The 23,997-nt window shown below is 43.2% G+C and overlaps 1 protein-coding gene across 1 annotated transcript in view; it reads left to right on the plus strand.

Annotated features, from left to right (window-relative positions):
* The window catches only part of LOC121563129 (leucine-rich repeat-containing protein 75A-like), a 40,211-nt gene that overhangs the window by 8,829 nt on the left and 7,385 nt on the right, over nt 1–23,997 (plus strand). Inside the window, exon 3 of the mRNA XM_045215492.1 lies at nt 22,044–22,156. Coding sequence (XP_045071427.1) covers nt 22,044–22,156 — 113 coding nt within the window. The remainder of the gene's footprint in view (nt 1–22,043; nt 22,157–23,997) is intronic.

Below are 23,997 nucleotides of genomic sequence, written 5' to 3' on the forward strand. Positions count from 1 at the left end.
AGTGCTCAGCATATGTGGGAACTCCTTCAAGACTGTTGGAAAAGCATTCCTCATGAAGCTGGTTGAGAGAATGCCAAGAGTGTGCAAAGCTGTCATCAAGGCAAAGTGTGGCTACTTTGAAGAATCTAAAATCAAAAATATATTTTGATTTGTTTAACACTTTTTTGGTTACTACATGATTCCATATGTGTTATTTCATAGTTTTGATGTCTTCACTATTCTAAAATGTAGAAAACAGTAAAAAATAAAGAAAAACCCTTGAATGAGTAGGTGTTCTAAAACTTTTGACTGGTACTGTATGCACAAAGAGACACACACGTACAGTGTCTTGCGAAAGTATTCACCCCCCCTTGGCATTTTTCCTTTTTTGTTGCCTTACAACCTGGAATTAAAATTGATTTTTTGATGGTTTGTATCATTTGATTTACACAACATGCCTACCACTTTGAACATGCAAAAGATTTGTTATTGTGAAACAAACAAGAAATATGACAAAAAAACTGAAAACTTGAGCGTGCATAACTATTCACCCCCCTAAAGTCAACACTTTGTAGAGCCACCTTTTGCAGAAATTACAGCTGTAAGTCTCTTGAGGTATGTCTCTATAAGCTTGGCACATCTAGCCACTGGGATTTTTGCCCATTCTTCAAGGCAAAACTGCTCCAGCTCCTTCAAGTTGGATGGGTTCCGCTGGTGTACAGCAATCTTTAAGTCATACCACAGATTCTCAATTGGATTGAGGTCTGGGCTTTGACTAGGCCATTCCAAGACATTTAAATGTTTCCCCTTAAACCACTCGAGTGTTGTTTAGCAGTATGCTTAGGGTCATTGTCCTGCTGGAAGGTGAACCTCCGTCCCAGTCTCAAATCTCTGGAAGACTGAAACAGGTTTCCCTCAAGAATTTCCCTGTATTTAGCACCATCCATCATTCCTTCAATTCTGACCAGTTTCCCAGTCCCTGCCGATGAAAAACATCGGTGATCTCGGGGTGATGAGAGGTGTTGGGTTTGCGCCAGACATAGCAATTTCCTTGACGGCCAAAAAGCTCAATTTTAGTCTTATCTGACCAGAGTACCTTCTACCATATTTACATTTACATTTACATCATTTAGCAGACGCTCTTATCCAGAGCGACTTACAAATTACATATGTTTGGGGAGTCTCCCACCTGCCTTTTGGCGAACACCAAATGTGTTTGCTTTTTTTTTTTTAAAGCAATGGCTTTTTTCTGGCCTCTCTTCCATATAGCCCAGCTCTGTGGAGTGTACAGCTTGAAGTGGTCCTATGGACAGATACTCCAATCTCCGCTATGGAGCTTTGCAGCTCCTTCAGGGTTATCTTTGGTCTCTTTGTTGCCTCTCTGATTAATGCCCTCCTTGCCTGGTCCGTGAGTTTTGGTGGGCTCTCTTGGCAGGTTTGGCAGGTTTGTTGTGGTGCCATATTCTTTCAATTTTTTTATAATGGATTTAATGGTGCTCCGTGGGATGTTCAAAGTTTCTGATATTTTTTTATAACTCAACCCTGATATGTACTTCTCCACAACTTTGTCCCTGACCTGTTCGGGAGAGCTCATTGGTCTTCATGGTGCCGCTTGCTTGGTGGTGCCCCTTGCTTAGTGGTGTTGCAGACTCTGGGGCCTTTCAGAACAGGTGTATATATGCTGAGATCATGTGACAGATCATGTGACACTTAGACTGCACACAGGTGGACTTTATTTAACTAAATATGTGACTTCTGAAGGTAATTGGTTGCACCAGATCTTATTTAGGGGCTTCATAGCAAAGGGAGTGAATACATATGCACGATCCACTTTTCCGTTATTTATTTTTTAGAATTTTTTTGAAACAAGTTATTTTTTTCATTTCACTTCACCAATTTGGACTATTTTGTGTATGTCCATTACATGAAATCCCCAAAAAAATCCATTTAAATTACAGGTTGTAATGCAACAAAATAGAAAAAACGCCAAGGGGGATGAATACTTTTGCAAGGCACTGTACACATGCGTGGGCACACGCGCACACACACACATACAGTATACACACACACACACAAACACACACACATGCACACACACACACAACCACACACACAAATACATGTACAGGTGGCTGCTAGTTATTGTTATTGGATGGGATGAGTTAAATGTAAACTGCGTTGAGGCCTAGTAAAAAGCGCATGTAAACGCAATTTATTATTCATAAATTATAACATCCTCCTCACAGATACGCTCCCCCTTCACAATATTACCTCTCAGACTTATTTCATTCAGTGTGCTGGTGCAATGAGACCAGCTCCTATCCTCCTGACTGTCTTTGGGCCGGAAATTTGGTTATAGATGTGCTCTAAGTGTGTTTGTGTATGTAATGGTGAGTGCATTTGTGTGTATCTCGGTGTGTGTTTATCATATCCTTGTATTTGTGTGTGTGTGTGAACTTGTGTGTGTGTGTGTGTGAGAGAGAGATACCGTCCAAGCATCAATTTGAGTCAGGGGACCGGAGGGAAGGACATTAATGACGATCAGACCTCTGGGCTGAGGTCATCCTCTCTACAGTACAGTGCATTGATGATCGGCTGGTGAGATGATGTGATTGAAATGGAAATGCACTTACATTAATGCCCATAGGGATGTGAGGAGGGTCATGCTCTCTCTCTCTCTCTCTCTCTCTCTCTCTCTCTCTCTCTCTCTCTCTCTCTCTCTCTCTCTCTCTCTCTCTCTCTCTCTCTCTCTCTCTCTCTCTCTCTCATCCACCTGTTCCTCAGTGAGTCTTACACTCATTAACAACCCAAGTCAGATAATTAATTAGATCGGCTCAAAACCCCTCATGGCATGAATAAAATCTCTGCATTTACCCACATCCTGTATGGGATGTGATTAATAACAACACAATCATGCCCAGAAGGATTCAAATGACCTACTGTTGAATAAACAGACTCCCATAAGGATTTCAATCTGTTTTAGTTGAATAGATGTATTATTAGATTGAGATAGTTATGATGGATAAGGAAGGATTATACCTTTTCATTACACCCATGCCTAATCCTTTGCTTTTTCTAACAGACATGAGTCTGTCTCACTGAGCCAGATGATGAAAGGAGTTAGCGGTGGATAGAGGGATGTGGCGACTAGGAAAGAGAGACAGAGATTCACTAGTCATTCTGGAAGGAGAGACACATGTCTTGCAGGGAGAGTGATAGAGAGAGACGGCGGGAGGGAGAGGCAGAACGGCGGGAGGAACGACAGACAGACAGCAGGGGGAACGACAGACAGACAGGCAGGCAGACAGACAGCAGGGGGAACGACAGACAGACAGACAGACAGCAGGGGGAACGACAGACAGACAGCAGGGGGAACGACGGACAGACAGACAGACCAGCAGTGCCTTGTTCTCCTGTATGAGTCACACACTGAAAATACTGGCAGCCTTCCGAGGCTCAGCGCTGCTGCTGCTCTCTATGGAGCGAACCCAGCACAATATTACCACACACACACACACACACACACACACACACACACACACACACACACACACACACACATACACAGTAAACATCTCTATTTGTGTAGTAACCAGTAGTCTTTACTTTTTTATAGTACTACTGAAATATATTGCTGCATTGTTGCGTTTAGAACTTGAAGAAAGGTATTTCACTGTACGTGTGCACGTGACAATAAAACTTGAAACTTAAAACTTATAGGAAACGTCTCTGAAAGACCGATTCAGCCCACATTCCTCCTGTTACTGCTTTGCTTGGCCACAATTTGAACCCGTGCTTTAAAAAAACATAGCTTGGCAGATTGTGAACCAAGGTGTTTATTTTCGACTATTATTTTTCTTTCCCAGTCTGCTGCCGTTTTCAGCCTTGTAACAACTTACCGTATTTAATTCAATTCAATTCAATTCAAATAACTGTGTTTGTCCTGTGAGGGAACTGCTTGTGTGAAGTGTTTCACACAGTTACGCTTTGTGGTAACCAGTAAGGATGAGCGATGGAAGGCTGTTATTGATAACACCATGACAACGCATAACACCATGGGTAAACTACTAGTCCATCTGCTACGAAGAGAGAGACTATTTTGTTTCTGGGTGCAGATGAGAGAAACATATGTATGTGTTGATGTAGTGGACAGAGAGAGAGAGAGAGAGAGAGAGAGAGGGAGAGAGGGGGTCTTAGTGTACACGGTAAAAAATAGAAAGTCTCAAAACACCATGATTGTGTAATGAAACCATGAAAAGTAGTAGACCTAAGCTGAGATCTGGTGTGTGGAGTGTGTTTGAATGTAAACCCAATGTAAGTGTTTAATAACAGAAAATGAGTTTTAAAACAGAAATGTAGTACTCTGAAACGCACAAAGTGGTTCTTCAACCTGAATATTGGTGGTTTTATTGTTGTGAAAAACACTTTTTTTGGGTTTCAGTGCATGTAAAAGGCAGCATCAAAACACAAAAACTTTGTTTTTCATACAATCAATGGTTTAGAAATTCAAATGGTTTATATCCTAAATATTGATCGATGATAAGGGCCTATGGAGAATAGTTTTGTACCTTTATTATTTTATGATTTATTTTGACAGATTAGAAACAGGAGGGGCAGTACGATGGTACTTTTCATTTTAAGTTTTACCCACTCAACCACACAGCCACACTGTAAGAATGTATTCTGGGGTGAATTGAAATAAAATACAAAATTAAAACCAACATATACTTTATAAAAATGAATGCAAGTCGTGCAGAGCCTGTGGTCTAGCGGTAACACACCCGGCTTAGACGGATCACCCCTCTCCCCACCGTAGACCGGGGTTCAATTCCTCCCTTCAATCTGTTTCTCCCACCTATCTCAATAAAGTGTCAAAATACCCCAAAATATATATTTTTTTAATGTATGCAAGGCGTTTCAATGATTTGTTAATTTCATTTTACCAAAATAATGTAAATCCAACTTAATATGTTTCTCAAAATGTAAGTATCTTTCATGAGGATAACCAAAGAGAGAGACAATAGAGTGATTGAACTCATTGGAAGTCTTTAGTTTTAATCACCTTGCATTTCCTATATTGCCACATGACTATGTTTTTAGAGGATTGTGGGTAATTCCAAAATGTTAGACTTTATGATTCTTTCACACAATGTTGTATGCATGTCCCGTGTAGCTCAGTTGGTAGAGCATGGCGTTTGCAACGCCAGGGTTGTGGGTTCGATTCCCACGGGGGCCAGTATGAAAATGTATGCACTCACTAAAACACTGTAAGGTGCTCTGGATAAGAGCGTCTGCTAAATGACTAAAATGTAATGTTTGAAGAAAGAAAAGATGATGAATATCTATTGAAACTGTCAGGTAAATGTATGTTCAATGAGGACAGCACCCATTCCCACATTCAAGATTGTCAATGGAAGAGGCAAGTGCAGAATCCTCAGTTCTTGCAATTCAACCTCCAGTTCCTGCTGGTGGTTTGAATACTGTACTTGACAATGCCTGCCAAAAAGGTATATAATGGCAAATTATCAAATACATAAAATGATGTTAAACATTAAGACAGGATTAAAACATCATAATAGTGTTTAGAAGCTTTAGAGAAAAGAAACAACACCAAAAGAGAAGGTATCTAATTCTGTAATCAACACGAAACACCAAAATAGTGTTTTCAACCTTTTCTGTTAGTGCTCCCAGTCCTTTGGAGTATTGTTGCACAATACTTGATTAAGTGGTCTTACAAAACACCATGTAATGTTTCAAAACATCTCAGGATGATGTGTTTCAATACTCCAGCAAAGTTGGTGACAGCTTTGTTTTTTTGGTGCCACTCGTTTTGGTTTTACAAAGCACTTCATTTTAACAGTGTAGAGAGGAGAGGAGTGGAGAGCGCTGTGAGGCCCAACACTGACCGTACTGCACTTCCTTTGAGCTGGTTTTGATTGGGTCTTAGGAGGGGAGACAGTGGGGAGTTGGTAGGTATTGAATTCATTGTCCTTGTCATGTTTATTGTAAAGGTCAGGAAGCCAAATAGAACCGAACCCGAGAGAGGTTTACAGTGCAGATTGCATCTCAAGGTGTGTGTGTGTGCGTGGATACATGTGTGCGACGTTTCATTTTGATACAGTACTATACAGTTGATAGATCACTACATTATTGAAGGAAAACCAGAGCCCCGTATATATGTAAATAGATGGCTCTGAGGAAAAGCATAGCTGCCTCTCCCTACCCTACTACCAGAACAGTATTGTTGTACAGTACAGTGTAATTCTGTACATGTGTCTGTCTGTCTGTCTATCTATCTGTCTTTCTGAGTCAGAGTCTGCTGGTTGTTGTAGGCCAGTGGACACAGCATGGAGAGGAATCCCTCAGTAGCCCAGAATATACTGCTAGTCTGCTGCCTGTATCAGATCACTGGAGAGGGGACGCATCCCCCTGTGTAGCTCAGTTGGTAGAGCATGGCGTTTGCAACGCCAGGGTTGTGGGTTCGATTCCCACAGGGGGCCAGTATGAAAATGTATGCACTCACTAACTGTGAGTCGCTCTGGATAAGAGCGTCTGCTAAATGACTAAAATGTAAATCCCATGGCACCCTATTCCCTACATAGTGCACGACGTTTGACCAGAGCCTAGTCAGAAGTAGTGCAGAGAATAAAGTGCCATTTGGGACGCAGTGAGTTAGCGCCATTGCAGAGTATTGATAATCACTAACCGACTGGTCGATACCTCCTGTTCCCCTACTGTCACAGACTACTGTTCAGACAGAGAGAGTCACTTTAACTTGATGTGGAAAATAATCACTATACTTTATTAAAAATCAAAGTTCTTCCAGAGTTTTTGTAGAATCAAGATTGACTTTATTACAATTCAACAAAGTCAGGCTGGTCTGCAGAGTAGCCCCCCTTCTCTCTCTCTGCTCCCCCTCTATATAGTCTCATTCCCACACATCCTAGCTTAAAATCCCTCCCTCTTCAGTTTCCCACTCTCTATCGCTCCGCCCACTTCCTTTGTCTATGATGGCGGCTAAATTCAACTTTTATTCAGTTCAGAATCAATAGTAATACAATCAATCAATCCCTTATCTTGCAAAAACACTAATGTTTAGTTTAAACTCTGTTCAACCCCAGCTCTCCCGAGCTTGACCTGAAGATTGATTGTTGGACATGACAGGTTCACTGAGGAGAGATGCATTAGGCAACAGTCTGGTTTCAGTCTCTGATAAGGTAAGACAGCCATGGATTAGGTAAGAGCAAGCAATTTGACCCTAGGTCAGATCCCCACTTCACACACACACACACACACACACAGTGAAATGACCCAATTAAGTTCTTGCCTAGCAACAGAGAATTCTAACTATATGATCGTGATTAACTCAGTTTTATCTCATAGTCCACTAAAAAACCTTCCTCATATCCCCCCAATGTGGGACTCATTGTCCCACAACACCACAAAAGTATATAATGATTAATTATGGTCATGATATCAGACACAATCCTGGCATTTAAGGTTATAGTTTTCAAACATTAAAATTCAGAAGTTTCTACTCAAACCAATTCCAATATAAGTGTTAGTATCCTAACACATCATACCTAAAATAAATGCAACTTTGTTTTAACCATAATATCTAGGCCATGTTGTCAACATCTTTAAATCACATAACTTCATTCAGATCAATCAGTAAGCTTACAATTCATAATCATAATCAAATTAACTACCCAAAACAGATTTAGAATGACAATTCTTAGTTAGTCACATTGGTTCCATCACTCAAAGTTAAAACTCTCCCCTTGGCACATATTGACACTGGCAGAATGTATATTTATATTAAAATACAGTATAATTATCCATAATTCTAGCATTAGCTCCCTCATAAGGAGAATAACAACAGATCAGTATCTCAATGCATTCTTAGTTTAAATTACTATAAATGTAGCAGTGTATAATACCTCCTTAATCAACCTACTACCTCAAATAACAATCCCTTCCTCCCCCGGCACTCAGTCTTCTGGCATGTCTTCATTATGTTCTTCAGATAGCTTCATAGTTCAACTTGGATTGCCCATGGCAATGTCCCAATTCCAATGTCACACCTGAGCCGCCCCACCTCTACCTCCATTCTGTTTTGTTCATTTTGCCAACCAGTATACCAAAACTATGAGAAAATGTTGTATTTGAATAGATCTCTCTTCCTGCTCACTCCACATGGACTCCTGTCACATTCTTGAGAGAAAAGGCAGTTGATTGCTTCAATTGGATGCTGGTTCTGATTCAGGTCTCCTGGTAGAGGTGGTGCTGGTCAGGAACATCTTCAACGCCTTTGTTGCTCCTCTTCAGCCGGGTAGAGGGTTTTTTGTTTTTATTGAGGTTCACACCGTTCTGGACCGAATTATCTCTGCTATGCATTAAGAAACCATCCGTAGTAACCTCGAGAAAGGACAGATCATAACAGTTTAGTTAAGTTCATTTCCAATCCAAAAAATCCCTATAAGCATTGACTATATGACAAATTATTATATTTCACCAATCATTCTTAATACCAATTTCTAATACTTGACCCTGCTGCCTGATATATTTTTCTTTGAGGGGTGTCTGCATTCCAAAGGCTATCTGTATAAATGCCACATATTTCACATTCTCCTTTGTATTCTTCTAAATTCTATAACCCAATTGTTTTATTGTACCACTCCTATATATTTGCTCATAGTCTATTTGACATTACTCTGGTGTTTCCATTTTCCTTGTTCCTATTCTAACCACTAATTGCTTACCCTTCTCTCCCCATCCTGGTTGATTATAAAATTGTTTATATTTAGAATTTCCTAAATATGACAAACATTCTGCTGGGCAATATGGTCTTTCCGAGTTCCTTAGATGACAGAAGTTGTGGTTGAATCATAGCACAGTCCTGGTAACTGTGGGGATTTGGAACTACTGTTAATTATTTTAACGGAGATGTGGTGCATATTATACTATTTTCTTTATTTAATTTTAATGTAATATATTGTACTCATCTATACGAGTCATTGTTTAACAGTTCCTTCCATTCCCTTTCTTCTGCATTTGGTATGGCTCTAACATATACAGGGTTTAGTGCACTTTCCCAAGGAATAACTACTTCAACAACCCTGCCCCCTGGAAATGTAGCACTTCTAAGTACTACATCAAATTGTTTATCTAAGTCTTGGGCTGTTATCCTTATGTCTATGATCCACCTGTCTTTTTCATTCATTATCTTAAGGTCACACTACCCCATGTGACTTCCCCATAATCCTTGTGCTGGTTCCTCCCACACCAATAACCATTTAACCCTCGTACTTTAATAGCGATCCCTTCCTGTATTCTAGTTATGGTTCCTGCTTGTGCAGGAATATACATTTTAATCCTGTCTGTTTCTCTTCTCTGTTTTGTTATTTTTGCTCTCTACTATTGTCAGTATGCCATTCCCCTTATTCTCAGGGGGACTAGTCAAGGGCAGAGAAATCAATGATGGGGATATCTGGTGCGTCTTGGATGTCTGAAATATCTTGAAGATCTAGAAGGTCATGAAATTCTCGAAAGTCTCGAAGGTCTGCCCCTCCGCCGAGGGAATCAGCAAGAACATGTAGCTCATCAGTAATTGCCATCCTCCCCATCTCCTGATTCTCGCCAGCTCCAGCATCCTCATCTCCCTCATCTCTAAGTCATCGGTTCCCTCGTGGTACTCTGGTACAATGGTTTAGATGATACCAGGTCGCGCTCCCCTCTATCCGTACAGCCGTTGGAGTAACCTGGATGACGATGTATGGTCACTTTAGCTGTTAACCTTCTTCCGTCACTAGGGTCTCCGGATCAGCCAGAGTCCCTCTCAATCCATCGACATCGGTCTGCGAAGAGTTTCCTTCTACCAGCCTACCCATAGGGAAGCTTGGAGTTACTGCTGCAAAGACACACAAACACAGACAAACACAAAAGACAACAATGCTACCCAATGGCGGGGCCATCTTCCTCTCCTGGGGTTGGAACACTCCTATAGTGGGACACATGGATCTAAGTATCTGTCTCTGCCACCTTTACCGTCATTGAGGTAGCCAACAACACCTGGTACAGGCCCTCCACCTAGGGTCTTTCCAGCACTTTCTTCTGTAGTCTTTTACCGTCACATAGTCTTCAGGGTGCAGAAATTGCTCACATTCTCCTGCTCAATTGGGCAGAGTTACCTTCACACATGGGAAGAAAGTCTTAAGAACATTGTTAGGTTAGGAGAGACACAGTATGCTACTTATGCTACTGTACCATGTCTTCTCATCAGTCAGGAGAAGCCTTGAGATTAGGAAGTGCACCTACTTGCAGCTTGTTGCAGTCCACTCGTTTCATAGACAGGCCTCCTCTACACTCTGCCTCCTATCACAAAAACATTTAACCTAACCCATAACACATTTTTACTACTGCTCATATACTTAATACAACTTGCATATTTACCAACAAACCATGCGACCAGTACATCCGACCAGTACTACTCCCCCCTTTGGACACATGACTCACATCATGATTCATGCGTTCAAAAAACAAAACAACATTGCCTGTTAAACCAAAATAATAAATGAAATTAAAATGACAACCTTTGAGAATATCTTAACTTAATTGTATCCCATAACATTATTTAAGGAATATCCCTCATTCAGGACTAACTCTCTCACTTCATCCTTATCCTGTTTAGAATTATATATAGGATTATTGCCAAATTATAAACTTCTTCATAATTATCAGTATTATAAATGACCCTTAACTCCGTATAATAAATTACCTTAAACTCATCATCCTATGTCACTCGGTTGTCCAATGTGGGTGTTGAAATCACACTAGAAAGTCAAGACAAAGGTCAGAGGTCATTCTATAGTAGACTAATCATTAACAACCGTCAAAGCATTTCATACATTTTGTATCCCAAGTGTACAGTAAGTCCTTAGTACAGCTCTTTTCAAAAGAAACCACATGTATTTACTTATCACTCAGTAAATAAAACCTCAAATTACATGTGTTTGCCCCTTTAACATATATCACTTCTATCCCGTGAAAACAAGCCTAAAATAAAAATACAAATCCTATACAGCTAACATTTCATACTAAGTGGGTTGTTTATGGTTATTTAAACACCATATAGTAAAACAACAAACAAAAAATGGCCAGGCCTTATTTATAGTCTCAGAAAATATTTCACAGAAAAGAGAAAATCACTCCCCTCTTTTTCCTGGAAGAAAAAGTACACATTTATTAGTTTCCATTTGATACCTCTTAACCAGTCCAAACAATTAAAATTAGAAATTCTCACTCTCTATTGAATTTACCAGTCTCCTGATCCCCCTACTCAGAAAACCCTCAAGAACATCACTCGTGACTGCTCCCTTCCCCGGTGAATTCCAAATCCAGTGCACATAAAACGAAATAAAGTCTAATGAGATTTAAACCCCTAGGCTTTTCGTTATCCGCACTGCTCCCACTCGATCACGCCCAACATGCTTCGTGACTTCGAAAACTCAAATCTCCAAATATGTTATCTCTTGCCTCGGTGGTTGCACTTTCCTACATGCCCTGTGGCCCCTCTTCTACCAAAATAGTTTACTCATGTGATGATGGTCTGGTCCATCATCTTCTGTGGACATACCCCTTCCTGAACTATTATTAGTCCCTCTGATGTGCATTTAATTTGGACCCCCATTCTACACAGTGCATCTCTTCCTAATAGATTAACTGGAGTTTGTGCTGATACTAATATAGGGATACATGTAGCTTTTTCCTGCTTCTTATTTTACTGGAACTGTCATATGTATTAACTGCGTTTGTCATGAAAATTCTATTGTCTGTGCATATTTGCCTGACATGGGGAGGAGGTGAGAGGCATAATTTGGACTTACCCATCAGTAAGTTGCTCCAGTATCTATCATCATTGGTTTGCCTCTATTATTCATCTGAACCTGTAGCATATGTTCTTCATCAGCCTGCATAGTTACTGCCACTAGCTGACCCTCCCCTCTAGGATTCCCTGGGCATCCCTAGTATCCATGATTTGGTCCTCCCCACAGGTTCACTGGGCCCTGTGGAGCCTGTGTCTGAGACTGCCGCCATTCAGCTAAGCTGAGCCCATTTCCTTGCCAATTACCCTGTTGCCTAGGCCACCACAGCTTGGTGGGACAATTCCTTCTTGTATGTCCTGATTGATTGCACCTCCAGCAGACACCTGGTCTTCTTGGTCCACCATTCTGGTGTGTCTGCTGCTGTGGTCGGTACCATTGATTCCTTGGTCTGTTTCCATTTCCTTTGTTTAGCCACTGTCCAGTGGATTGGTGTGTATACACATTCACTATTGGTAAGGCAGGAACTCTTTGGCCTTGCTGCTGAGGCGATGGTTGTTGACCTCCCTGGATGACTCTTTTCTCCGTGTATTTCAATGATGTCGCTCTTGCTGCTGGTGACTCTCAGATCCACCTCTACACAGACGACACCATTTTGTATACATCTGGCCCTTCATTGGACACTGTGTTAACAAACCTCCAAACGAGCTTCAATGCCATACAACACTCCTTCAGTAGCCTCCAACAGCTCTTAAACACTAGTAAAACTAAATGCATGCTCTTCAATCGAACGCTGCTGGCACCCGCCCACCCGACTAGAATCCCGACTCTCAACGGGTCTGACCTAGAGTATGTGGACAACTACAAATACCTAGTTGTCTGGTTAGACTGTAAACTCTCCTTCCAGACTCACATTAAGAATCTCCAATCCAAAGTTAAATCTAGAATCGGCTTCCTATTTCGCAACAAAGCCTCCTTCACTCATGCTGCCAAACATGCCCTCGTAAAACTGACTATCCTACCGATACTTGACTTCGGCGATGTCATTTACAAAATAGCCTCCAACACTCTACTCAGCAAATTGGATGTAGTCTATCACAGTGCCATCCGTTTTGTCACCAAAGCCCCATACACTACCCACCACTGTGACCTGTACGCTCTTGTTGGCTGGTCCTCACTACATGTTCGTCGTCAAACCCACTGGCTCCAGGCCATCTATAAATCACTGCTAGGCAAATCCCCGCCTTATCTTAGCTCATTGGTCACTATAGCAACACCCACCCCTAGTATGCGCTCCAGCAGGTATATCTCACTGGTCATCCCCAAAGCCAATACCTCCTTTGGCCGCCATTCCTTCCAGTTCTCTGCTGCCAATGACTGGAACGAATTGCAAAAATCTCTGAAGCTGGAGACTCTTATCTCCCTCACTAACTTTAAGCATCAGTTGTCAGAGCACCTTACCGATCACTGCACCTGTACACAGCCCATCTGAAATTAGCCCACCCAACTACCTCATCCCTATATTGTTATTTATTTTGCTCATTTGCACCCCAGTATCTCTATTTGCACATCATCTCTTGCACATCTATCATTCCAGTGTTAATACTAATTGTAATTATTTTGCACTATAGCCTATTTATTGCCTTACCTCCATAACTTGCTACATTTGCACACACTGTATATATATTTTCTGTTGTATTTTTTGACTTTGTTTTTTTTACCCCATATGTAACTCTGTGTTGTTGTTTTTATCGCACTGCTTTGCTTTATCTTGGCCAGTGTCACGATCGTCTTGAAAGGGAGCAGACCAATACGCAGCGCGTTGAGTGAACATGTTGACTTTAATGAGTAAAGCACGTAAATACAAAACAAAAGACGATAGTGAAGTCCAACAGTGACAAAGACTGAACCTGGAACAAAAACCCACAACCCACATGAGAACACAAACAGTTTAAATATGGCTCCCAATCAGAGATAACGAGCCGACAGCTGACACTCGTTACCTCCGATTGGGAGTCACACGACACTACAATTACTCACCCAAAACACAACCAAACGAATACACCCTATACACCAAAACCCCCACAACAAAACCCAACAAAACAAATACACCCTGGCTCAAATACAAAAGTCCCGGAGCCAGAGTGTCACAGTACCCCCCCCTAAAGGTGCGACCTCCGGGCGCACCAGCATACAGTCTAGGGGAGGGTCTGGGTGGGCGTCTGTCCACGGTGGCGGTTCTGGCCCTGGTCGTGGTCCCCACCCCACCTTAGTCACCACCCGCTTCCCTAGCCTCCTCCACATGACCACCCCCCAACTAAACCCCCACTGGATTAAGGGCGGCACCGGACTAAGGGGCAGCACCGGACTAAGGGGCAGCACCGGACTAAGGGGCAGCACCGGACTAAGGGGCAGCACCGGACTCAATGGCGGATCCAGGCTGGCTGGCTCTGGCGGATCCTGGCTGGACGGCTCTGGCGGATCCTGGCTGGACGGCTCATGGCTGGCTGAAGGATCTGGCTGCTCATGGCTAGCTGACGGATCTGGCTGCTCATGGCTGGCCGACGGATCTGGCTGCTCATGGCTGGCCGACGGATCTGGCTGCTCATGGCTGGCTGACGGATCTGGCTGCTCATGGCTGGCGGACGGATCTGGCTGCTCATGGCTGGCGGAAGGCTCTGGCTGATCCTGTCTGGCGGAAGGCTCTGGCTGATCCTGTCTGGCGGAAGGCTCTAGCGGCTCCGGTCTGGCGGACGGCTCTGAAGGCTCATGGCAGACGGGGCGGCTTTGCAGGCTCAGTCCAGACGGCCAGTTCAAGCGCCTTAGGGCAGACGGGCAGTTCAGGCCCCGTTGGGCAGACGGCAGACTCTGGCCGTCTGAGGCGCACCCGTAGGCCTGGTGCGTGGTGCCGAACTGGAGGTACCGGGCTGAGGACACGCATCTCAGGGCTAGTGCGGGGAGAAGCAACAGGGCATGCTGGACCCTGGGGACGCACATAAGGCCTAGTGCGGAGAGCAGGAACAGGGCATGCAGGACCCTGGGGACGCACATAAGGCCTAGTGCGGAGAGCAGCAACAGGACGCACAGGACTCGGGGGACACACAGGAGGCTTGGTGCGTGGTGTAGGCACTGGTGGGAAAGGGCTGGCGACGCGCACCGTATCCCTGGTGCGAGTGGCCGGAACAGGCCGGGCCGGGCTGGCGAAGCGCACCGTATCCCTGGTGCGAGTGGCCGGAACAGGCCGGGCTGGGCTGGCGACGCGCACCGTATCCCTGGTGCGAGTGGCCGGAACAGGCCGGGCTGGGCTGGCGACGCGCACCGTATCCCTGGTGCGAGTGGCCGGAACAGGCCGGGCCGGGCTGGCGAAGCGCACCGTATCCCTGGTGCGAGTGGCCGGAACAGGCCGGGCTGGGCTGGCGAAGCGCACCGTATCCCTGGTGCGAGTGGCCGGAACAGGCCGGGCTGGGCTGGCGAGCGCACCGTATCCCTGGTGCGAGTGGCCGGAACAGGCCGGGCCGGGCTGGCGCAGCGCACCGCATCCTTGGTGCGAGGGGTCGTAACAGGCCGGACCGTACTGGAGGCACACACCACTGGCTCTACCCCGGGGAACTGGAACGGGCCGGACTGGACTGGTAATACACCCCAGTACCACTCGCCGTGCCCCTACATCTCCTTTCCCTACTTTGACCAGTGACCCCCGTAACCTGGTTGCCTCTTGAATTCGCCCCTTCTCTGCCTCCGTCAGCCCTGTGGCAGCCTCCTGCTGCCCAGCCGCCCAAAGCCATGTGCCCCCCCAAAAAACTTTTTGGGGTTGCCTCTCGTCCTTCCGACGATGGCCCTGCTGACGCCGTTGCTCCTCTCGCCGTCGCCTCTCCACCGTTTCGCTCCATGGACGGCGATCCATCCCATCCAGGATCTCCTCCCAAGTCCAGGACCCCTTTCCGTCCAAAATCTCCTCCCATGTCCAGGAAGCCTTTGGAGCTGGGTCCTGTTGCCGCTTGACACGCTGCTTGGTCCTTTTAAGGTGGGTTTTTCTGTCACGATCGTCTTGAAAGGGAGCAGACCAATACGCAGCGCGTTGAGTGAACATGTTGACTTTAATGAGTAAAGCACGTAAATACAAAACAAAAGACGATAGTGAAGTCCAACAGTGACAAAGACTGAACCTGGAACAAAAACCCACAACCCACATGAGAACACAAACAGTTTAAATATGGCTCCCAATCAGAGATAACGAGCCGACAGCTGACACTCGTTACCTCCGATTGGGAGTCACACGACACTACAATTACTCACCCAAAACACAACCAAACGAATACACCCTATACACCAAAACCCCACAACAAAACCCAACAAAACAAATACACCCTGGCTCAAATACAAAAGTCCCGGAGCCAGAGTGTCACAGCCAGGTCGCAGTTGTAAATGAGAACTTGTTCTCAACTGGCTTACCTGGTTAAATAAAGGTGAAATTAAAATTAAATAAAAATAAAAATGACAGGTGCCATGATGCCCTGGAGCTGGAGTGATCACTGGGGCTTGTGTTCTCTTTTTTTCCTTTCTTGTCAGCTCTTCCAGCTGCATCTGTGTCAGTTTTCTTTGAATGTCTCTCCCTTGCTCTGTCAGTTTCTGTTCATCCTTCCTGTATTTCTCCACTGCGTGGATAACATGGTCACAGAACTCTTTGTGTGACTTTGACGTTAGTCCCACCACATCTTCTAGTCTGCTCCAACAGGCGTTGGCATTGCTTCCATCAATGATGTCCTGAACAGTGTTGTCATCAGTGGATCCTCTTCTGGATCTCTTTCTGTTTCTTGTCGCCACCTCTTGAGCTGGTCCTCCAGGTAACCTGCCGGGTTTTCTTTATCCCCCAATGGCTCCCCTCTTAGTGCTTTAGGGTCTATTTTGGCTGGATACTCTATTCTCAGAGTGTGCCATAGTCCTGGCCTATAATTGTTAAAGGTCACTCCGCACCGCCTGTAGGAGGCCACCCACCTGCAACAGGTCCTCAATTTTTGCCACTCCAACCACCCAATGCCTTCAAGTCTCCCACCGCCAGTAGCTTCCCCATCGTTTGTTCTTCAAATGTTCTAATCCATTTCCCTGCTCCTTCATGCAGGTTAGGCAGTCTAGTCACCAGGCCTTCCAGGTCCTGCGATCCCCAGGGCACATAGTGAACCTGTGTCCCCTTTACCAAAATGGGATATTGGGCTCCATACTTTTCTGGCTTTTTTATTGTCCTTCTGCTTCTTAAATTTGATTTTCCCAGATGGGCTTGCAGTGCCTCACCTAATTCTGTTACTATAGTTTTGCCTCCTGTGGCTCCTTGCTGTGATAATCGTCCCTCTGTCTCACTCTGTTCTTGCTCAGAGTCAGCCCACTGTTTTAGCTCCCCATCCTCCTCATTACTTGCATCATCCCACTCTTTTTGCCCACCATACTCTTGTTCATCTATCCCATAATTTTCCAGTTTCGTTAGCATGCCCCTCAGCCCTCCATAACAGTCTATATCTAAATGTGATTTTTCTCCTCTTTTTGGTGTGGAAACCTGTTGCTTCCCTTTTTCTTTCTATCTCTACATTCCCTATTATTGAGACTAGACCTGTGACCTGAGAATACTGCCCCCCTTGTGTGTATGGTGGTGGTGTAGTTAAGCCAGACTTTTTTGGTTCACTCTCCCTCTCCATTAGTATCCTTCTAGCCTTGCCTATGCTGTCCCTTCAACTCTTTCCTTCCTCCCAGAATATTTTCAAGATTTCTCTCTCTTTCTCTTTCTTCTTCTCTCTTTTCTCCCCTTTCTCTCCTGTGTTATAGTTATTTATTAGGATATCCATTTCCTCACACACTTTGTTGCTAGTTTCCTGGTTCTTTTTCCCCATTTATCAGATATTTTACCAATCTCTTCACTATTTTCTGGGAACCTTCTCTTCATGATTGCTACTGCTGTTCCTGCCATCCCTACTCCTTGTATTGTTGGCCTTTTCTGTTGCTAATCTTATGTTTGGTTCAGTGTTTATATTTGGATGCAAGGTCAATTATTTCTGTTAGCTTTCTCAGCTAAAAGCTTTTATATTCCTCAGTTAATGGTATTCTTCTTCCTAATATCTCTTCATACTCTTCTTCTTTCCAAAAATGAGATTTTATCCCTTTCTTTTAATATTCTTCTTATCCTTGTATCATTACTGGATCAATGACATATGTAATAACTGTTTCGCATTAGATTGTGCCTTTTTCTGATAATGTTATAAAAATTGTAGCCTATTGCATTGATTTAGTTTAAAATACAAACTTGTTGTTTAACAAATCTAGAACCTACATAAAGTTGATGCTATCCCATCAGCATAATAGTTAAAACTACCTACACTCCACTGGTCCACGTAACGAAAACAAATTATCGTTTTAGAATTCATTAACTATTTGCATACGTCACTGGTGTTACGCAAACTATAGAATAAAGTAATAACAATTAGAATTTGTCAAATAAATGTTTTCCATTCAACTATTCAGACTTCTGCTTCAAATGTCTCTTACAGTTCGATTCATACTTGCTGGACTGTCTCTCTTTTACCCGCGAACTAGAACATGGCCTTAGTAAAGTCTATTCACAAACCACCCATAACTAATAGTATATTTGCATTCATATTACTAAAATACATTACTTTCCTTTCAGTCTACCCAAACAATTCAAAGTTTAAATTCTAACTTCCCTATTAAATTACGTTCCTTTGTTATTAATTCAAATCATGGCCACAGCTCTATCGCAATTGCCAGTCTGCTATTAAATGTATGTAACTGTCCTTTCTGATTAGGCTCTAATTAATAAAACAAATACTTGCTATAGTTGACAAGCATACAATTAATTAATATCCATATTCAATTCAATAGTCCACATTACAACTCTATTCTCAGTACATTTTAAACTATCAACTCATTAGGCATGCTTAATCTTATTTCTATCAAATGATCTATGTACTGTCTCCCACCCCTCACGTACGTCTATGTTTCAGGTGCGCAAGTCAGCATTTATATATTATTCCACTTTTATCCAATCTCTAGTAATCAATTACCCGCACATAACATTCATCATATTTTAATATATTAATATCAACCAAACCATTCGTATTTATAATGATTCTTTATTGCCACAAGTTAGTTTACCATAATCTAGTACCAGCGAATCAACATCTTTAACTACCTAGACCCTTCCCCACAGTCATAGACTCCTCCCAGAATCTTATAGACTGGTCACTTATTCACTGATCTCACAATATTCTATGACAGGCAGTGTTGTACAAACCCCAATATATCATTATATCAGCAGCTTATTCTCCAAACTTCAGATTAACTCATTCCCATATTCACACGACTCTCATATCACATTCACACAACGCTATTTCCCAACACACAATATTTTCTTCTATAAAAGTGCCCAAATTTGGAATGTTAATCCTATCACATTTGACATTTCTCTATGGTCAATTTGACCATAATCCTACATTACTTCTAAATTTCCCAAATGTAATGATTGGCCGAAACACAATGTGTATACGTCATGTGCTCGCACCTGTACACGTGACCTGTTCCTCCAACAAGATTTATCATACCCCTCCGGGAAAAGACACACACACCTTCTGATCCCCTTCTGATCAGGACACACACACACCTTCTGCTTCTGATTTTCTTCTAATCAGGACACACACACACCTTCTGATTTTCTTCTAATCAGGACACACTTCTGTTCTACTAGCCTGCATGTCCGCTAGCCTGCTTGTCCACTAGCCTGCGTGTATGCTAGCCTGCTTAAACTTATTTACACTTATAAACAATAACATTGCATGCATGCTTATTTCTCATTCCAACAAAAACTCTGTACTTTTCCTAAATTTAGTCCTTAATGCTGGAGAGACCCCTTCCATACCTTACCCTCAGATTCAGCTTGATCGAATCACACAGTTTTTTATGCTAAAAGTAAGAACATCGCTTACCTTTATTTAACAGTGGCCACTGTATCTGTGTGATTCGTCAAAACCTCCTCCGATGGCAAAGCACTCAACAATCTCTTTCCAGCCCCACGAGTTGGGCGCCAATTATGATGTGGAAAATAATCACTATACTTTATTAAAAATCAAAGTTCTTCCAGAGTTTTTGTAGAATCAAGATTATTATTGACTTTATTACAATTCAACAAAGTCAGGCTGGTCTGCAGAGTAGCCCCCATTCTCTCTCTCTGCTCCCCCTCTATATAGTCTCATTCCCACACATCCTAGCTTAAAATCCCTCCCTCTTCAGTTTCCCACTCTCTATTGTTCTGCCCACTTCCTTTGTCTATGATGGCGGCTAAATTCAACTTTTATTCAGTTCAGAATCAATAGTAATACAATCAATCAATCCCTTATCTTGCAAAAACACTAATGTTTAGTTTAAACTCTGTTCAACCCCAGCTCTCCCGAGCTTGACCTGAAGATTGATTGTTGGACATGAGAGGTTCACTGAGGAGAGATGCATTAGGCAACAGTCTGGTTTCAGTCTCTGATAAGGTAAGACAGCCATGGATTAGGTAAGAGCAAGCAATTTGACCCTAGGTCAGATCCCCACTTCACACACACACACACACAATGAAATGACCCAATTAAGTTCTTGCCTAGCAACATAGAATTCTAACTATATGTTCGTGATTAACTCAGTTTTATCTCATAGTCCACTAAAAAATCTTCCTCAAACTCTACCCACATGTACATATTACCTCAATTACCTCGACTAGCCGGTGCCGCCGCACATTGACTCTGTACCGGTACCCCCCTGAATATAGCCTCCCTACTGTTATTTTATTTTACTGCTGCTCTTTAGTTATTTGCTTGTTTTGTTTTTTACTTAACACTTTTTTTATTTTACTTTTTTCTTTAAAAAACTGCATTGTTGTTTAAGGGCTTGTAAGTAAGCATTTCACTGTAATGTCTACAGATGTTGTATTCGGCGCATGTGGCAAATAAACTTTGATTTGATTTGATTTTAATGTCACATTTTCCGCACCATAAACAAGTTTATTACACAGCCAAATTAAGATAGATTAATACTTAGAACGGCTAATAACGAATTACTGTAAATATCTCATATTTGATCAATATGTATAACAATATTGTTACAGCTAGGACTTGTGTGACCACATCTGCTCAAAGGAAATTGCAGTTAAAGAAGCATATTCTTTTAGAAAAGAGCTATAAAATCCTATATGTTACTGTATGGGGCGGCAAGTAGCTTAGTGGTTAAGAGTGTTGTGCCAGTAACCGAAAGGTCGCTGGTTCTAATCCCGAGCCGTCTAGGTGAAAAATCTGCCGATGTGCCCTTGAGCAAGGCACTTAACCCTAATTGCTCCTGTAAGTCGCTCTGGATAAGAGTGTCTGCTAAATGACTAAAACACTTTCTTTTTTTTTATACAAAATGTATTATTGGCATCCACATCCAGAGACTGTTAATCATCTCTCTCCCTGAATAACAAACCTAAGTGGCTTGATATAATGGCTTCTATTTCCTTTCTAGTGATCTTACCACCAAGAGCACCAACTGGCCTTCTGGGGCAGATGATCTAGGTGCAGAATAGCATATTAACCAATAGGGCGTCGATATGACGTCACAGACAATAATGTACTGTATAATATCTTTGCATACCCGTGCCCCCCTTCACTTTTTTCCTCTGACGGCCATGGTAAGAGCATTCCATGTTCTCCGTAAATGTATTTTCTGAGCCACTGTTTTATATGTCCATATATACAGTATGTTAGTGGGGTGTGTTTACTGGTGTTGTTGTTGTGAAAACCTGCTGTCAATACTTAGTGTTTCTGAAGATTGAAACAGGTGCATAGAGGACCACAGTGTAGCACCTTGACTCACAGTATGAATTTATGCATTTTAATATGGAAGTGCATTCCCTCCCCCGCAAGTGTCTTCTAATGACAAGGAGTGGGTGAGAGAGAGAGAGAGAGAGAGAGAGGGAGAGAGAGATAGAGGGAGGGAGGGAGGGAGAGAGGGGGGGGGGGAGAAGAGAGATAGTCCATCAGGAGGCCACACAGTGTTCAGTGCTGTCCCTCAGCTCCTCTCCTGTCACCACAGATGCATGACAAAGGAAGAAGTGTTTGTTTGCTACAACTCAGCTCCGCTGGTCCCCTGTCAGCCAATATTTAACCTACTCGGTTTTTCTCACTTTCTCACTTTCTTTCCTTCTCTCTCTCTTTCTCTCTCTGTCAGGGGGAGGATTCTCTGGGTGCCATGGAGAAGGTGTGTCGCCAGCTGACCTATCACCTGAGCCCACACTCACAGTGGAGACGGCAGGGCATACTGAAGAGGAAGCCGCTGGCATGGTGAGGACATCGTGTGGGTGTGTGCCTGCGTGTGTGTGTGTGTATCACATCTGGTACCCTCTGAGGGGTCAGTAGAGCTAGAGAGAAAAGCAGCAACACACACAGAATAAGCTATGATTATTTATTTATATGTGTGAAAGTTTCTCAAATGTAAGTTTCTCATTTCCTAATGTAATTCTGGATCAGTGGACTGGCACACTCTTTGGCCTACACGCAAAAACTGCAGACTTGCACGGGGCAGGTCTTTTTTTCATTAATTCATGTGATTAGTTCATGCAAATAAAAGGCTTGACGTGGCGTCTTGGTCTGAAGGATCAGACTGAATCATCGTTTCGCCTGGCATCCTCTCTGATTTCCCAGTTCCTCCCTCATTGGTCAATGCAGCGGAAGTCACGAAAATGCCACGTCATCTGGTGTATGTGTCTGGCTTGGTCCATTCTAACTCAACTAAAACAAGACATCATATGTGTGTGTGTGTGCCTTTACTTTTGCGTGTGTGTGTATCCGACTATGTGACTGTGCGTGTGTGGGTTTCTATATAAATCTAATCTAGAACAACTCTGTGTACACAGACCTTATCTTTTCATTCATAATGTATTCCCAGCAGCCTTCACTCTGCCCCTAGCTCTAACTGCTCTAGCCATGACTACATTGATGAATGGGTGTAATATTTACTCTGCTAAGTGAGTCAGTGAATGACAGCTCCACAGATGGGTATTTATGCTGCAGATCTTCTAACTCTCAGGGCTGTGCAGTGTACAGGCAGCTGCTGCACTGTATACAACTGGTAAAGTAGTGTATGTGTGTGTGTGTGTTTGTGAGTTGTTGCCTGCGTGCTGGTGTGCTTCTGTGTGTGTGCGAGTTGGTGTGTGTGTGTGCGTGTGTGTATATTCCTGTGTGTATATTCTAAAGTGTGTTATGGTGTAACTGTTTCCATATAGCGTGTAATGGGTCCATTGACCCTGGAGGTGGTTATTACAGGGGAGCTGGAGCCCAGCGGTGATGTGTTTATATCCACAGAGCTCTTGCTTGAGCCTGTTCACTCAGGGCCACACACTCACACACACACACCACACACACACACACACACACCACACACACACTGGGGAGCAGAGGGATTAAGCCCATACGTTCCCCAGCTCTCTCTCTGTCTCCAGTCTCTCTTATCATTGCAGCTCTCAGCTCTCCCATCGCCTGCTATTGTTCCACAGTGTAATCACCATAGAAATAGGATCCCTAGAAGGGACAATACTACGCCTACGCGGTAGCCCACAGAACAGGGTTCTAATCACATTAACTCTGTACACAGCTCTGACCATAGAAATATAATTATATTTATATGTCTCTGACAGTCCAGTGGGATTACCATATAATTAAAATGAGGACTGTTCTTGTAATTATACTTCTATGGTAATCACACTGGATTTTGAGAGCCATGTACAGTGCTAATGTGATCAACACCCTGTTTCTGTGACCTACCTCGTGGGCGTCCTTCCTCAGTACGGTGTCTGTGTGTCTGTCCCTCAGGAGAGATGTGTTCTATTTGTCAGTGTTACTGTTTGTCAGATCGAGTCTGATGTCGTTCGTTATGGACTGGGTTTTGGAGTGGGTACACAGTTGTGCTGCGTGGACAACTAAGGCCAGTTCAGTGTCACCCATCAGTATGTCATTTGAAAAGGTTTTGAGAAGGTTATTGTGACAAGATTTGCTAGTTATGAAAACTCCTTCTTGTCACGTAGTCTGAAGTAAGTGCCTGGGTTCTATTGTAGAGTAACACTGTGCATGTCAGTGCCTGGGTTCTATTGTAGAGTAACACTGTGCATGTCAGTGCCTGGGTTCTA

Source organism: Coregonus clupeaformis, chromosome 5 (genome assembly GCF_020615455.1).
Source record: "Coregonus clupeaformis isolate EN_2021a chromosome 5, ASM2061545v1, whole genome shotgun sequence".
NCBI classification, from domain to species: domain Eukaryota; kingdom Metazoa; phylum Chordata; class Actinopteri; order Salmoniformes; family Salmonidae; genus Coregonus; species Coregonus clupeaformis.